The sequence below is a fragment of the Silene latifolia genome, chromosome X, assembly GCF_048544455.1.
Source record: "Silene latifolia isolate original U9 population chromosome X, ASM4854445v1, whole genome shotgun sequence".
NCBI lineage: Eukaryota > Viridiplantae > Streptophyta > Magnoliopsida > Caryophyllales > Caryophyllaceae > Silene > Silene latifolia.
Genome location: NC_133537.1, coordinates 14,849,930 through 14,867,444, shown reverse-complemented (window position 1 = coordinate 14,867,444; position 17,515 = coordinate 14,849,930). Strand labels below are relative to the sequence as shown.

At 37.0% G+C, this 17,515-nt stretch overlaps 2 protein-coding genes and 1 long non-coding RNA gene across 4 annotated transcripts; 2 read left to right on the top strand and 1 right to left on the bottom strand.

The window, feature by feature from the left end:
* Positions 1 to 1,123: 1,123 nt before the first annotated feature.
* On the bottom strand, positions 1,124 to 11,301 carry LOC141622993 (N-terminal acetyltransferase B complex auxiliary subunit NAA25-like). Of its 2 annotated transcripts, none has more exons than XM_074439025.1 (18): positions 11,049 to 11,301; positions 10,770 to 10,926; positions 10,541 to 10,659; positions 10,078 to 10,246; positions 9,880 to 9,998; positions 9,517 to 9,587; positions 8,310 to 8,448; positions 7,896 to 8,071; positions 6,319 to 6,521; positions 5,704 to 5,834; positions 5,406 to 5,482; positions 4,879 to 4,953; positions 4,563 to 4,755; positions 4,157 to 4,276; positions 3,928 to 4,066; positions 3,068 to 3,105; positions 2,710 to 2,973; positions 1,124 to 2,201 (listed from the first exon to the last, which is right to left on the bottom strand). In XM_074439025.1, the coding sequence occupies exons 1-18, from the start codon at positions 11,193 to 11,195 to the stop codon at positions 1,503 to 1,505; spliced, it is 3,036 nt and encodes a 1,011-aa protein (XP_074295126.1). In that variant the 5' UTR covers positions 11,196 to 11,301; the 3' UTR covers positions 1,124 to 1,502. The 2 variants fall into 2 exon arrangements, with proteins under 2 accessions (XP_074295126.1, XP_074295127.1); XM_074439026.1 differs by having other exon boundaries at positions 10,078 to 10,242; positions 11,049 to 11,284.
* A 1,135-nt stretch (positions 11,302 to 12,436) lies between these two features.
* On the top strand, positions 12,437 to 13,146 carry LOC141622998 (uncharacterized). The gene is made up of 2 exons (XR_012533160.1): positions 12,437 to 12,564; positions 12,649 to 13,146. It is a non-coding gene; the product is annotated as an uncharacterized LOC141622998 (long non-coding RNA).
* A 1,442-nt stretch (positions 13,147 to 14,588) lies between these two features.
* LOC141622994 (chitinase 2-like) lies at positions 14,589 to 15,800 on the top strand. The gene has a single exon (XM_074439027.1). The coding sequence runs from the start codon at positions 14,662 to 14,664 to the stop codon at positions 15,586 to 15,588; it is 927 nt and encodes a 308-aa protein (XP_074295128.1). The 5' UTR covers positions 14,589 to 14,661; the 3' UTR covers positions 15,589 to 15,800.
* Positions 15,801 to 17,515: the final 1,715 nt, after the last annotated feature.

Sequence of the window (17,515 nt, the reverse complement as noted above, 5' to 3'; positions counted from 1 at the left end):
TTCGACACTAGTCGTATTTTTTGGTGAAACTTTGTCACTATGGCCACTCTTACTAATATTGTCTATTCTCTACCAAAAAAACTAATAATGCATATTCTGTGTCTCGGTAACTTAAGAAATGACATTAAACGGAGTATACAACTTGTTTTATCTATATCCAACACGACTAAAAATACTATTAAGCCCTCTATATGTGTATATTTCGAATCATATGTACCTTGGATAATACTCCCCTTAAATTTTTAGAACACCAACCCTTTGAAACAACATTCAATGTAGTATACAACATGCTATGTTTATATCAGAGAGGACTCAAACTCTTTAAGGCCTTTGATGTCTCTACCGTCAAGTATCCTTTTCTGTTACCCTCGGACATTTTTATATAGTATGGACTGATTGCGACGCGAATTTTTGGACAATATATTCTAGGGCCCAGTCACCCCAAAATCGTTAATTATAGGCTTCAGACTTGACAGAGATGGAAACCTTCCGACACTGATCCAAAGTTGATGCTAGCATAAGAAGTCAAAGCAAAACATTAGGGCATTAGCAATATAGGTTCATCAAAGGTGGTTTGGCCACTATTTTAGAGGTTTATTAACAAACCGCAGAGTATTGGATTCGAAGAAGGAAGCAACCATGGAATTAGAAGTAGGTGTATGTAACCTTCCTATTGTTGGGTTTGGATAGTGGTTCATGAATAAGACCTTGTTCTTTTGAACTTTATTTCAACTCATTTCAGTTAAGTTTCATTAAGTTCAATTCTATTCAACCGAAAAGAACACGACCTAAAAGGGGTTAAAATTTTGTATACAAGGATGACTTTTTAGGGGTTTGTTTACTTTTGATAGGTTTGCCTATTCACTATTCTTTTGAACTTTATTTCAACTCATTTCAGTTAAATTTCATTAAATTCAATTCTATTCAACCGAAAAAAACATGACCTAAAAAGGGTTAAAATTTTGTATACAAGGATGACTTTTTAGGGGTTTGTTTACTTTTGATAGGTTTGCCTATTCACTATATTGTTGTCTAGAGGTTTGTTATTTGAAGGTTTGTGAATTGTATAATGTGGCATAACACACCTCATTTGACATTTGTCTATAACTATTAACTAGTGCCCTTAGCAAAACATGTGCAGACTTCATCAGAGAATAAGACTGCACCCTGGAATAAAAGGTTAAGGTATCTCAGTCAATGTCAACAGCAAGCAATCCTTACCGCTAAATACATCGGTCAAACAAACTTGAATTCATAGAAAACTAACAAAATTTGTATAAGAAATGGAACTACAAACATTTCCCTCTATGTACCAGAAATTGAAAAAATTGCTTTATTTAATGTACATGGTTCAAACTCAATTCCCCCGGTAGAGCAGAACACACTCCAAACAGATTAACTGAAAACTTGGACTGAAATCTGCAGACCGCCCTGGGAATCAAACTCAGAGTACCCTCCCTCTGAAAACAAATGATCCTAAGGTAATAATACAGGCAGCAGCCCTACATTTGCTGCTTCAATATCTCCAATAATTTTAGTTTCGACTCACAAATCTGCTGAAAATCTAACAGCATCTTACATTGGCTCTTGATCATATTCCTGCCAACATCCGTAGGACTCCAAGACTTGATTGCCTCAAAGATTCGATCCCCCACATCGGCTTTATTTGCAACAGCTACTGAATCTCTAACAACTCGGAATACTTGACCAGGACCTTCATTTGTCTCTCTTTCAATAGAGGATATTAACTGGTCTAGTGCTTCCTTCTCTTTTCGGTTCATCTCTTCTTTCAGCCATTTTGCAACCATTTCAATGGTGCTCTGAACCGAAACCACTGAATCCCTGATTGCCTGAGATATTAATGAAGTTGTTGCACTGTCTGTAGATCCACTCTTCTTTTTCTTTTTGCCACAAGGAAGAGATGACCGAATATAAGACTGAAGAACAAGGCAATGCCAAGCTACAGGTTCCGTGATTAGCTGCACAAGCACTGGTAGATCACCTCCCGGAGAACATATCAAAGGACCTGCTGATGTTATTCTGACCATCTCTACTATACATTTCTGTAGCAAAGAATTTATGACATGCCATGCAGCCGGATGCCCTTTGCTCTCCGGAAATACTGATGTATGGGAACCCAGGCTCCATGAGTTAAGAAACACGGCAAAGCTCATCCATTCCACTACGTCAGCCCCAAAAGCCTGAAACCATCCCAAATTGGTTGGCAAAAGGTACAATGCAAGCAATACAGTGAAAGAAAGGCTACCAAAAAAAAAAAATCACAGGTGCACAAGTGAAATTTATTGCCACGGAAAACCTTAGTAACAACATCACAAAAACTGCACCCAACTTTGAAGGCTAAATGGCAAACAGAAGCAATAAGGAGATTTTGTGCGGCACCAGCTGTGAGACACAAAGATCTTTGAAATGGCACACAAAACCCTCAAGGCATGTGAAACACAAACCATAGCCTTGAAATGGCCAAAGGGTGACTAGAGTCACTAGATTGTCTGATGGTAACAGGTAAGTATGCAAGTTTCTTGACCTTTCCAATACACTCATACCCCAGAAAAATTAACAGTGACAAAAACTGAAGGGGTCATGCTAATTCAGAAATCAGATAGCAACCAGAAAAAAAAAATGCAGTATTAGAAAGCAATATAGAAAAAATTATTAGGTATGACTAGGAAGGTTTTTTTTGTAACACACCTCCAAAGGTTTTTCACCCTCAGCAGCATCAAGCACAAGTTTTATAGCATCATCTAACGAAAGACCAAGGGTCTCTGCATAGGTCTCTAGCAAAGATTTCATCTCCAAACAGCTGCTAGAATCAGATGCAGGCCCATTGGCTTCTACGTTTTTCTTCACAAAAGTTGACACACACTGAACAGACAGATAGACCAACCGAGGAATCAAAGATCTTTTCTTAACAATCTTCTGCACGCTTGTTTCCCAGATTTTCCTATATTCTTGCTGTGCATTTCAGAATCAGAAAAGTTAGATAGAACAATGTGGCATAGAAATCATGTAATGTTAAATTGATAAACCGAGGTTTTTAATCTTATACCGCAAGTTCCCTAGGATGATAGAGTTCTTCGAATGGTCCTGCATTACCATAATAAATTATTAAATCACAGGAACATCCAATTCATCAGGTATATCTGGATTCTACGATCCAGAAAATACATGAACTCCAGTGGAGAAAGCAAGGGGGGGTGGCGGCGGGGTGGGGGAGAATAAAACAGAACATAACTCAAGAAACTCAGAGAGCCAAGGGTTTTAAATAGCAGTATCGGTCGCGGTAACGGAGTCGCGGAATCGTCCCCGACTCGGCCGCCGCACTCTGAATCGCTGTTATCTCGGTGATATTTATTTTACAAGCTTTTGTAGATTAATTCTACTTAGGATAATTACTTTGACCAATGCTATACAGTTTCTAAGAGTTTTTCATTAAAAAAACTTGGCCGGTACAAGTTATAACTCGTTCATATCGGGTTCATCGCGGGCTATATCGGGCCGAGTTGGCCGATACACGATATAAATCGGTCGTCTCGGCCGATACTTTCTTGTTTACAATCTGCCCGATACATCTCGGGATATCTCGTATCGGCGGCCTCCGATACCGATACATCTCGGGCGATACGATACGTCTCGGCCGAGATTTAAAGCCAGTACATCATAGCATTGACAAAAAAGAGCACATAGAACTATATCTTTCATTCTTAAAGCTGATATAAGTGAAGAAAAGAAATTTTGAGTCAAACTAATTATTCTTTTCACCAGTAAAATATAGAAGACATAACTAATCTACTATTTACCAATTCGGGTGATAATCGGGTCAGCACTCAGAATGCTAAAATAGTAATATAAAGGTAGAACATCAAAATTACTGGTACCTACGAAGAGTAGATGACATGTTTCACTCACTTAAAAGATAATTCTTTTCTGGTGTCGGTGTCCACCAAGGTCGTAACTCCAAGTCTTCATTAAATGTCAAACAATCTGACGAGGTCTCACTTACAAGCTCGACAACTTGTGTTCCAAATTTCAATCCTTCAAAAACACTCTGAGAAGCAAATATGTCACTTTTCTCAAACATAGAAACAACATAACAAAAGTTTTTGGAGTTTTAGACATGTACTACAATAAATGTTACCTCTTCCTCCTCCATATTATTGGCTTCCTCTTTCAATCTGAGAATAGCTGATTCAACCCTTGCAAATAGGTACTGGTTAGAGTGTTGCAATCGCTCTTTAAATTGTACAAATTCGATCACCTGAAACATGAGAAGCAAAAGCAACGCTACTCAACATGCAGAGAACTCATGTAGCAGGCTTGTAAAACATATGACAGAAACATGGACCCAATTGTTCAACACAAAATACAGAATAAACTGAGAAACCCGACTAGTGTTAAAAAATCACACAAATCAGCAGTTCTCCAAAGGTCACTCACAACAAAACAACAAAAGATATTAGGTGGAGAGAAATAAACACACAAATATGTTCTTGATGCAACAACCATAAGCAGGATGACAAGTATCAGCTGCTTCTAGAGCTTACTTTTGAATAATTTCGGTGGCGATAAGCAAGAAATGTCAGATCTGCAGATTCTCGTAGATGATCATCCATGAACTTGAGATAGTCCCTCAAAAGATCATTTAGATTTTCCCACAGAGGAGATATCAACAGTTGTGGCAGGATTTGATGTGAAACAGTCTCAAACAAGATATTTTTGACATCCAGAGAGCAATACCTATAAGAGAGTACATATCACAAATCTACCACATGAATAAAGGGCAATCTTAGAGTAATAGAATTAAAAGGAGCACACGTCCCAAAAGAAACTGTGACACAGATCAATGATAAGTATACTAACCACTCGTAGGCTGCTGGAAGAGCACCCAAGTATGAATAAATGTGCACCAAAAGTATCTTGTACTGTGACACAGATCTGTTCCACGAACAAAAAAAAACTTATACATTGAAAACAGACTCCTGCAGTGCCCAACATACACTAATCTAGCCAGCTAGTAATAACATCTAACATATTAATGTAGGGTGAAATTTCTGTCTGTTAAGCAAGGATTCCAAAGTCATTATTTCTCATTTTTCAGGAACTGATTAAGCTAGAACCTCGAAGGAGATGATTAACCTCATAGGATTAATAAGTATAATAACAGTTATGAAGTTCTTCTACCTTCAACAAGAATCAATGGATTGAAAAATACAACAAAGTACACAAAAAATTTTATGTAAATAGTAGCAGTTTAAATTTTTACTGCATCTAACATAATCTATCAATGCTTGAGTTGAATTGAACAACAATCGAGTGTGATTGAAGCCACTAAGAGATGTAAAACGAAAATTAAATTTTAAAAACCTTTTGGAACTAATTTAACTGACCTCTTGACAGTTAAGCCTAATTCCAGTATCATAACAGCTTCTATGAGATAGCCAATACTTCTAGTTTGCCAATATAACTGGAAATCGTGGTACACAGTTAGTACAAGCAGCAGTTCAAATAAAACTGCTATGACAGGTTAGACAAAAAAAAATAAGAGGCCATGGACTTCACAAAGATAAAATGCTATCAATGGAAAGAAAATAAGTGGATACTATCTCCAAACCATTCCAAACTATCCATTTTCCATTTTGGGCAAGTCCACTCCATTTTAGGTAACTTGGACAAAAACAACCTTACCTGGACCAATATGTTGCAAGCCATGGATAAAAGCTCTTCACCATGCATACACTCTTGTGGATCCAAATCCTTTGAAAGAGAAAGGTTTTCACAAAACAAGCCAACCATCTTTGCAGCCACTAATTCAAGTTCTGTGACAAACAATAATTGGTGAGTTAGTGATACATGAGATACCACTTTGCAAAGAAGCACAAACTTGTAGAATCATGTTGCACATTGAACAAGGCTGGGTTTTAAAAGGCGTGAGGCTCACAAGGCACAATACGCGTGCCCCATAGACATGAGCCACACTATTTTCGCAAATAAATTTGTATTTTTAAAATAATTTTATGGTAAGAATACCATTTGATAGATTTAAAGAGGACTATCATGTAACGGAGTAAAAGCTAGAGATAATGTGGCAAGGAGCAAAACACAATAAAAGGACTATGGGGAATAGTAGTGTGCCTCCCTAACTACGACTTATCTACGAGGCGCACGCATAGTAGAGTCACTCGCTAGCTGTGACTCGTATAAAAGGCACATCGAGGTGTTTTGGCTATTGCTACACTGAGCCTTGGCACTTGAGGGGGACTTTTTTAAACTAAGGTAGAAGGCAAAGCGCAATAAGAATACCTGCAATAGGCAGCTTAGAGTTGATGCCAATTTCCAATTGCACTTTCTGCAAACTTATAGTCTGGGCCAAAGTTTTGGTAGGTACCATTGACATGGATGCAGCGGTTGTTTTAAAATTTTCTAGCAACACCACTTTCTCATCAGGAGCCAAAATATCAAGAAATACTTCAATATCAGAACAGAAGCAGGCTAAGCAGCCAAATCTGCAATTGAAAATATGAGTAAGTTTGCATATAGACAATACACTTTTGATGAGCCTAAACGCACGTGGATTTACAAGAAATATGCTGCAGAAGATATAGAACAAGTTCACGCTACAACTATGTTACTTCAACAAGGCAGAGAAGTGTCATGATACAGTCAAATACGTGCTTGACCACTTACTTAGACACGGGTATGGCAGGCCTTATAGTTTTTAAGGATAAAAAGTAGCTACCAAAAAAGCTATGTTGCTCCGACACTTCACTTAGCTGCCGTGCCGCGTGTCCGATACCTTTCGCGTCCGACACGACACCGATTAACGACACTGCACTTTAGGCCAAAAAAAACTGAAAAATTCGCATAAAATAGCTGTATTCGACATGTGTCACACCCGACACCCGTGTCGGAGAGTCGGGGTAACACAGCCAAGAAGTACATATGTTAAAAAGTGTTAATTCTTTTGCTGTTTTATTGGAACCAAAATCCAAAATAAACTAAATTAGAATATACAGGTGAGAGGTTAAAAAGATCATCATGTCCATCTTTAATAAAACCCTCAAGGCACTTATTTGTCTAACGCCACATATGAGCCCTAGTGCCCTACTTTTTTATTTTTCAGTAAGGTATTCTCTCGCAGTCTCGCCTCTCTTTCCTCTTTCCTCTCGAAGTTATTATCCACGGAGTCGCTGCATGTTGCCGGTAGTCGGTAGATCATCTTTGTTCTGATCATTTTCTTTCTTTCTCTCTCCTCTTATCTAATATCCATAATAGTAGTTCTGGTTTTAGAACTTCAGCAAGTCAAGAGCGAGTCAAGAATCGTCCCATCATGTCGTATCTGACACATATACAGTGTCGTGTCGTGTCGACACGCGACCGTAGTAACTATGCACTAATGAGATCGGAAATTCAAAAAACAAGCCTCTTGAAACTCCGCGACATTTTTTTGGGTGAAATGGGGTGTGATGTAGGAAGAGGGGAAACAAAAATAACCATTTCCAGGTTAATTTGGGAAGCAGCGACACAAGTTTTAAGAAACAAATTAAGTTAACTACGCTTCCAGCTGGTTCCAGGTAAGACTAACTCCATTCCCATCATTGCTTCAATATATCCATATAGTCAATGGTGGATAAAATATACCGAGTACTATAAAATTTAACAGGTGCCTACAGTTTTGGGACAACCATAATTAAATGGACCATCGTTACCGGATTCGCTATGAATACACCCTTCCTGATTCGCGATTCGCTCTTATATAATGTCTGTTATACGTACTTTCAGTAAGCGACGGGATATAATTCATTCTTAAGGATTAGCGATTTGTAGGGTACTCGAGCGAATCCGGTAACCTTGAATGGACAATACATGCAAGAACCCACCTTGAAAAATATTGCACCAATGCATCAATGAATTTTTGCTTATCCCCCATACCATGCAAGTGTTTTCTCCTCTCAATTTCAAGACAAGCCAGATCAGGGCCCCTCTTTGGGTCACCACTATTTTTAGTTTGTAGCTTCTGGACAAAGGACAATGCATCTTGGACACGATTATTAAACTGCACAAGTGAAAAACCAAATGCATAATTAGGTTTTGGGTGTTCGGGAAACTAGACATACATAAATCCGGAAATTACAGGACACATCTCATAATATTCAGATATAATGCAAACTTTCGGTTTTCTAAATTTTAGTTGAAAAAAATAAAACTCAACAGATGTCTAAAGCATAAAGTATCATCAAGCTCAAGATTAATCTCACTGAAAAAAAGATGATCGCCTAGATCTAGGCACGTACCAAATCCTCAGTAATATGAGAGGGTTTATCCACAGATATAGGAGGACACCTTGTTCCACTAGCTGATCCATCACACCAACTGTTATCATCCTCTAGCAAACAACCCAGATAGTGTAGGAAACACTCCCAATCATCAGGACTGCCAGTACAAGTAAAAAGTAACAATGTTAGGAAAGGGCAAAAGCAAAGTAAAAAAACGCTACATCCCGACAAAATGACCACGAGATTAATAAAAAGAATAAAAAAAATAACCAATCAATTAAGAACAATGACCTAAAAGACCAAATGAAACAACATTATAGAAATAAGAGGCAGTGAAACTGTCAAAGTTTATTCAATTAAAAAATCGCCTTTATAATAACCCACAGCATACTTCTCGACTTCCACATATGCCTCAGTTTCAGCCTCACAAAAACTCTACAGTTTCTACACAAATTAGAGAAGACTAGCTGAATAAATATCAACCATTAAGAGGTGGTTGTGCATGTGTTAATGGACTTGAGCAAGAAATAGTTTTCTAAGGCGACGGTTGGGTTGAATCCGCTGATGAACAAGCATTCAAAAAGATCTCGGCCGTTCATCAATTTGGGCCAAGCTCAGAAAAAATGAGCCAGAATGTTCTTTTAGAATTTCAAAAACAATCATACAAAACCTATGGAAGATGGCATATACTAGACGACTAAAAGAGGTAAATTTACGGTTTTCTTGATAAAAGAACATGGCATGACACAAGAACATGGCATAATAGCAAGTTATAGTTTCAATACCTTAACAAAACTATGTTTGACAAATCAACCTACGTGATATTCCTTTCACATACAGAACCAATTTAAGCTTATGAATTCCCAGAAATGAGTGCAAAACAATGGGCCAATCAAGAGTTGTTGGACACCCTACACACTGCATCATAGAGTGCCTTCAATGGATCTTTACGTGGTTCAGATTAAATAATTCACTTGATTCAGCATGAATGTATCAGGGATTCAAGAGAAAAGCCGAGTGAGCAGGATCAAAAGATCAAATAGAACAGTAAAAATGTAAAATCATCTAACAAAAAAATTAGGGTAAAGCTAATGGTAACTCCAGTCCTAGTAGTGTCATCTGAACTCTCCATAACGCATCCAATGATTAAAAGTACTCGCATGTATTCATATAGTTGAAACATTACAACAAGAATAAACAACCCCCCAAGGTTTCACATGCATACCATGATTCTAGGATTTTCTGAAACGTACTGGCAGCAGCAACATTGTCGCCTGACTGAGCAAGAAGTTTACCCTGCCAGATTAAGCAAAGGAGCATAAGTAAATAAGCGACAATATAAGAAATACGCTTTATTCCGGATTTGAGATACCGATACTCATTTGACTTGGGAGATACAAACAAACTGAGAAACCAAAGAGTATTGTTTACCCTGACTTGGAAAAGCGGGTAAGATAACCCTGGTTTACAATGCAAGCATTATCAAACGTCGGAGTTATTTGAGGCATTCACTAAAACGAGCTTCCTAAAACTTAATACACTCCATGCAGGAACTGATAGGGGAAACTATAAAAAGTAGAGAAGTTACCTGTAAGCGTAAGCGATCAACGTCAATGAGAATAAGTTTGCCCAAATTCCCAGATAATAGATGTAAGGCATCACTAAATTTGCCTTGCTGTTGGAGCACAGATATGTAGACAATAAGAGCTGCACCGTGTGGCAGAGTTTAGCATACAGATAACAAAAGAAAAAAAAGAATTCGGAGAAAAAGGCAAGGAAATGAAACCTTCAGGTTCATGCAAGCTGTGTGAAGTAATATGCTTTTTAAGTAAACCTTCGGCCAAGGCTAAGAGGTTGAGGGCACCTTGACCACAGCTAACCTGCAACTGAATGCTACAAACAGCCCAGAGCAAGAACCTCTCTTCGCCGACAAGCTTGTACATTTTAATAGCTGTCTGGCAGAAAATGGAGAGTACATTAAGGTGGTTGAATAAAACACACTCCGTAATTGAATACTCCCTCCGTCCCGGTCAATTGTTGTCCTTTGGTTTTGGCACAAAGACCAAGGAAAGGGGAGGGGGCCAATTACTAAACGAAAGTGGAATAAATTGCGTGTAAATGATCAAATTGCTTTTCAAGTTCATTCTTAAAATAGAAAGGACAATAATTGACTGAGACACCCAAAAATAGAAAAGGACAACAAATGACCGGGGCAAAGGGAGTAGAAGAAAGGGAAGTGAAGTGAAAACCTGTTGCTGTTTAACATAGGCATATTCACGAACATAGCAATTGAAAAGGCCCATCATAAGCTCCAAGTTATTCGGAATTTTGGCACATGCATAATCATACAAGCTAGTCGCCAAATCCACTGTTGAATTACATATATTAAGACCGTGTTAAATTAAGACCTCCGCCTTAACTTAGGACAAGCAAGGCATTTATATATATATATATATATATATACAAAGAGGAACATACGGCGGTTAAGACGTTGAAAAACAATCTGTAAAGTGCTGAGAGTAAGATCATCCATTAAAAAGGAGAGATTATGATGAAGCAAATGGTTAGCTTCAAGGCAAACTGAGAGCGCTTCTTCAGGTTTCATCATTCTTTCCAAAATAAGAGCCTTCAATGCCTGCTTACAACAATATAATTAATTAATTAATGCACCAAATACTTAAACCGATTTATTAAATAATAAATGAAGACGAAGAGAAAGCAAGTAAAAGGAAACCCTAGAAAGAGTAAGAAACTAACCAAAGCGTAAGGAAGATTGGGGAATTTAGAGAGAAGAGAAGAGGAGAGTTTAAGAGCAGTCTTGTATTGTCGAGAATCAATGGCGTCCCAAATTGGCCGGACTTTACGCTCAGGAATACCGCCGGCGTGACCTATCTTCCCTGACATCGTATCGTGCTACTGCTGAACTCGCTTGCTATGGAGTGAGTACTCTACTCTCCGTATTTGTTAATGCTAACCTAATTTCTCTTCTTTTCGGCTTCCCCTCTTTTACTTATTCTTATCCGACCCATCTTCCGCCCAGCCCATTCGCTATTCTTTTTCTTTTTTTCCTTTTTGGTGTAAACGAGCTACGGCGCGTGGGGACAAATATATTGCTGCGATTTGACCAAAGTTTTTTTGGTTAAGAACGATTTGACCAAAGTTATGACTTCTGAATATCATCCAATATTTTGATTTTTTTTTTTTTTTTTTTTTTGGCAATTGAAAAGAAAGGTTTTCATACATATGAAAAAAAAGAACGATTTTCATACATATAAATATCATCCAAGGTCTTGTTGAGGTATTTCTCCGAAACTTTGACGATTAAGACGGGTATCACAGCAAAGGAGATGAATATTTGAATTCTGATACAACTTCTTCATCCATTTTTACCCATCCTACTTCTACTTCTACGAGTACAAATATTAATAATTATTTAATTTAATAGTTCCCGTCAAGTACAGTAAACAAAACATGTTGTTATAACTTATAATTGTAGGTTTATTAACCAGCAACCCTAAGTAAAAAGCAATTCAACTCATTTCAATTCAGTTCACTACTTTCAACCTAAAATAACAGGGCCTTAAATTAGTTGAAACACTTGTTATATAAGGGTCACCGGTGTAACATTATTAATTTATTATGGTCCAACTCTAAGTGTCAACAAATTGCTAGTGACCTGAAGTCATTCAGAGAATTTGCACACCAGATGATCATTGAACATGGACTTTGAAGGCTATTATTATACATGGGCCAAACGACTTCATGGGCCAAAAGCCCAAAATGCCAAAAGATTGACACATTTTCAAGCATTCTCCTTTGAAGAATTTTACCAACCATTGCATATGTGCTTTACTTTCCATACAATCTTTCTGCCATATTTGTCATGGCATAACACTAGTACACTAGTCATGGGAATAAAGGAAACTTGGAAGTTTTGTTTTACAGCAAGCTTTATTTTAATACAGGGGCGTTCGCTACAGAAAACTAGAGGAGATGTACAAGCTACAATATTTCTCTTTTAAGCTTCTACACATTGCATGGTTTCGGAATCTAAAGCCTTTTTATTCTTCAAGTAAGGTATGAATTGAACAAGCCAAAATTGTGCGGATATAAACAACACATAGGTCGATTTCTTCACGACTTAGCACCAGTCTCAGGACTTCAAAAGATGGGCAACTTTAATCAATCTGTTTTCACTGCTCTGCTCATCTTATTTGCATTTGCCATAGGTTTGCAAAACTTGGTATTTGTCGGAGGGGAACAGCAACTCAAAGTAAGTAAACTTGCCTGGAATTATTTCATTCCTAACACCGTCTTATTTGTTCGTCATCATTGTGGGTTGTGGCTTTGAATGTAGGGAAACTGCAGCTATGTTATCACAATAGAAACCTCTTGCACCAGGGATGCTGGCACATTGAACCACATTAGCCTGAGATTTGGAGATTCAAGCAGTAATGACATTACCGTCCACCCATTAAACACGAGGCGCGTAAGGTGGGTGGACCCATTAGAGCCGGACGTCTTAAATGATGTGCCAAGGAAGCCATTTCAGCCTTGTAGTGTAGACCAGTTTCAGGTTGATGCTTCCTGCGTCGATACAACCATCTGTTACCTTTATCTAAAGTTGTCAGGATCCGATGACTGGCGACCCGGTTTTGCCCAGGTTCGGGTGTTGGATAAGGCCCATTATAATTCAGATTATTTCTATTTTCGTCGTTATTTGCCTAGGCACATTTGGCATGGTTATGACCTTTGTGATCAAGTAGTTACTCCTTTCGGGATCAAGCATAAGAGGAAGGTTTTTAATTAACCATATACGGAACGGAATATAATATATTACATCAAGGCTAACAAAGTTTAGAACACAGGATCTGTTACGTACAGCATGTTAATTGGTCTTGGACAGTTGAACTGTTGGAGGTTTTTGCATGTGGTTCCTCACTGAGGAGCATAGCAAGGAAGACTGATACAAAAATAAGGAAGAGGGAAAAGAAGAAAACATTGACAGAATAAACTATATGCAATTTATGCATGCTTGCTTTAGTTTTTATTTTTATTATAAATCATAATCATATTAATAAGTTGATGAGTTGAAATAGTTGACTTGCAATATAATCATGTCCACTGACCATCAAGTTGGCATGCGCCCATGCCCAAAGCCACTTATTTATGCCTCAGCATGCCAACTGCCCCGAAACAGTGTTGTGTACTGTACGTTAGCCATTACAACTAGAGAATAACTATCTACCTTCTCTTTTCTACCTTCTTTTCCACCTACTCTTCGCACAACTGATTAAAATAAAATATATTTTGCTTCATCCACTTGCCTTTTAAGCTCACACAATCTATACTAGTTTAATCGGTTGTAACAAGAGAAAGGAAAAAGGTTGGAGAGAAGGTAGATAGCAACCCTCTTCTAATTAATATTAGCAATTTGCAAGTTTAACTAGCATTAAGTTTTATTTTACATACAAGCTTTATTAATGTTATTATCATGTATGGGTCAATGACATCGAGTTCTATTGAAGGCGTGGTATAAAGAGCATCTAAAATTAGTTAGAGAATGTGTGGAGTTGGTAAATGATAACACCCGCATTAGTTAGACCAACAACATGCGACCTTAATACATCATGGACGTATTTATTCTTTGTAAATTGATCCACAATAATATTAGAAAGTACAAATTACTCGTATACTATAATACCACATACGGAGTATAATATTTCATAAAATGCTAGTTACTCCTTATGATATAATCAATCATTTGTTCACTTTTAATTAAAATACTCCGTATTATTTACAAAGAATAAATACGGTAAACAAATAATTCGAACGTAGAGAGTAGAATCAGCAAAATACATTAACAATATTAGCAAAATATAGTAACAATATTAGAGAGATATCATAAGCTCATTTTAATGTTAATCCTTTATAAATATTGTACTCGTACAACTTTTTACAAAGCCAAATACTTGAGAAAAATTAAAAAACAAATACAATAACTAATGATATAAATAATTAGTTGAGACTACATCAAACATTTAGTACATTCGGATCTTAAAATTTAACATGTAAACCGAATATTATTATGTCCAATTTTAAATGAAATGACCTTAACAATTACTCACTCAATTGGATGTACTAATTTGGATAAAAGTCAATTTCATCATTTTATATCTAAATAAATCCATAAATTTGTCACATTCTAGATGTCAAGACCTTAACAATTTATTAATTGGATATACTAATCTTGTTTGAAAGTCAACCTTTTGAATTTAAAGCTACAACAACTACAAGCCATTTTATTCTCAAGAACCATTATATAATAACACATGAATACACACACATGAAAATGCATAACTAACAAATCATGGAAATCTCAAAACTCAAGAAAAATCCCATCTTTCTACCAATAATCTTGAGCTTAATCACCCTATTTTCCCCAAAAATAACCCAAGCAAAAAACTCAAACATCTTTAGAGAATACATAGGAGCAGAGTTCAGAAATATTACCTTTTCAGATGTACCAATCAACCCAAATGTCCAATTTGACTTCATTCTCTCTTTTGGCATAGACTACACCTCTACTTCTCCTCCATCTCCCACAAATGGTAACTTCAACATTTTTTGGGATTCCGATAATCTGTCGCCTTCCCAAGTTTCCTTAATCAAGCGTAAACACAAAAACGTTAGGGTCGCCTTAAGCGTTGGAGGGGACAGTGTGTTCAACAATCCAGCTTACTTCGACCCGACCTCAGTTCAATCATGGGTCACCAACGCATTCACTTCCTTAAGAAAGATCATTATACAATACAATCTCGATGGGATTGACATCGACTATGAGCACTTCAAGACTGATTCAAGTACTTTTGCCAAGTGTATAGGACAGCTTATAACAAGGCTTAAACACGAAAAGGTGATTAAATTTGCTTCTATAGCGCCGTTTGATGATGAAGATGTCCAAAGTCATTATACTGCGTTATGGAAAAGTTATGGGCATGTTATAGATTACGTAAATTTTCAGTTTTATGCGTATGATAATACAACAACGATTCCTGAATTCATCAAGTATTACGAGGAGCAAACAAGGAATTATAAAGGGGGTAAGATTCTAACGAGTTTTATCAGTGACGGAAGTAAGGGATTACCGCCGGCAACAACATTTTTCCCGGCGTGTAAGATACTGAAGAAAAGAAGACAACTATATGGGATATTTGTATGGTGTGCTGATGATTCCAAGAGTTTGGGTTTCCGTTATGAGAAGGAATCACAGTCATTACTTGCTGCTCGCTATTAGCTTAATACAAATTCTTACTGGTGACAGTCACAAGTTAGTGATAACTCACACCCGATTTAAATAATGTTGTCACAAACTTGTCACCGTCACTAAGCAAAACTTGATGTTAGTTTAATGCTATTAGCACACTTGCAATCTGTTGTACTGCCCCTTTGGACTTGGTATTTTTATTTACAAGATAGTTTTATTTTAAGACTAACTAAATTATGGCATTATCGGTTAAGGGTTGGGTTTGGAATTACTTTTTCACATACAAACTTTACTCTTTCACATACAATTTTTCATAAAATTTCCATACCATACCCTTTTTTCACTAAACCTAATCAAATCAACTTTTACCCATACTTTCTTAAAATCGAATTTATTTGTTCTAAAAACTTGAATAATGGATTATTTAGTGAAATAATTTTGTTGTTTATCAATTATTAATATCTTTCGTTGAAATTATTAGGGTTTGTTAAATACTTTTCCCTAAAATCAATAACAAATGGCATGTCGGCGGTAAAGATGTTGTGGCTGTTATTGTGCTAGAATTGAAGCATTTCTGCAATTGAGGGATCTGGACTTAGTGCATTTCTAATACAAAGAAAAAGAAAAAATGCTTTAACTTAGCCCATACAAAATTCAATTTTAGCCTCATTGATCAAATTCATCGATCTCCATTTATAAATTATTGGTTTTAGATGCACCGGTTTGAACAATTAAGAGTTGTCTTGACAAAACTGAAAAAGATAAATCCTGTTGACTGAAGTAACGTCGGACGACGACTAGGCTGACTGGAGCAAGGAAGGCGTAGAATGGAGGTGGTGTTGCCGTGTTGGTGGTGAAGGGAGACACGGAAGGGATAATAGTTGGATGAAGGGATGAAAAAAATAATAAGGGTAAAATCGTAAAATTCGTATGTAAAAGAGTAAAATCCATATGTGAAAAAGCACGTCCCTTTTTTTTTTAGTTTCCATCAGAGAACGGAGAAATCAGTCAGGTTGAATTTACATGGGCCACAGCCCACATGCCTTTGTTAAGTTAACTAAATCCTAGGACTTTTAAGGCCCACTCTTTAATGCCGGTCTGGCCCAACAGAGGATTAGGAGGCCTTCACGAGTTCTCGTACCATTTATCAGTGAATAGTACGCGCCTAACTTGACCTGACAAAACTAACTAAATGTACCCGACTCGCACCGAACATAGGATCCTAAATTAACCCGCAGCTAGAATTAACCGACCCTAGCCGATCTGAATGTCTATTGTCGCAAACTGACTGTCATTCCTAAATACAGTAAATTGGTAACACTACACCTGAAAATGACACACACACCAACCCACACTCAACCTAATTAACCGGTTGTCAAGTCTACACATAAAACAAATGATAACGAATATAATAAACTTAAATAGATAGACCTAAATTGTCATAAGGAAAACAACAAGAATTATGGGTCGAGTTCAAATCAGATTTCATCCAAACCTATCAACCATTAGGGAGGGGGTATTTCTTATCTGACGATCTCGTGTAATCAAGTTCACAAAGCAAGAGGTACTAGTGTAGGACTGTAGGTAATGTAATGGAGTAGTATAGATAGACTAATAGTTGATATATCACACATCTAATCCCAAAAATGGCGGTATAATTGAAGAGTGAATAGAAAGGCAATTAGTCTCGCTTTGGACGGGTATATCCGTCTAAAGTGTAGACGGGTCAAAAATGTTACCACTTACATAATAAGACAAAGTGGTGAGATCTCACTTGTTGTTTGTCTTATTATAAAAGTGGTGTGATATTTAACCCGTTTACAACTTTAGACAGATAGTGTCCGTCTAAAGTGAGAATTTGTGATAGAAAGGTGCAATAAAGAGAGGATGTATATGTAATTATGTATTAGAAAGTTTAATAACCTTTATATCACTAATATTAAGTCTTGTCTTTTCT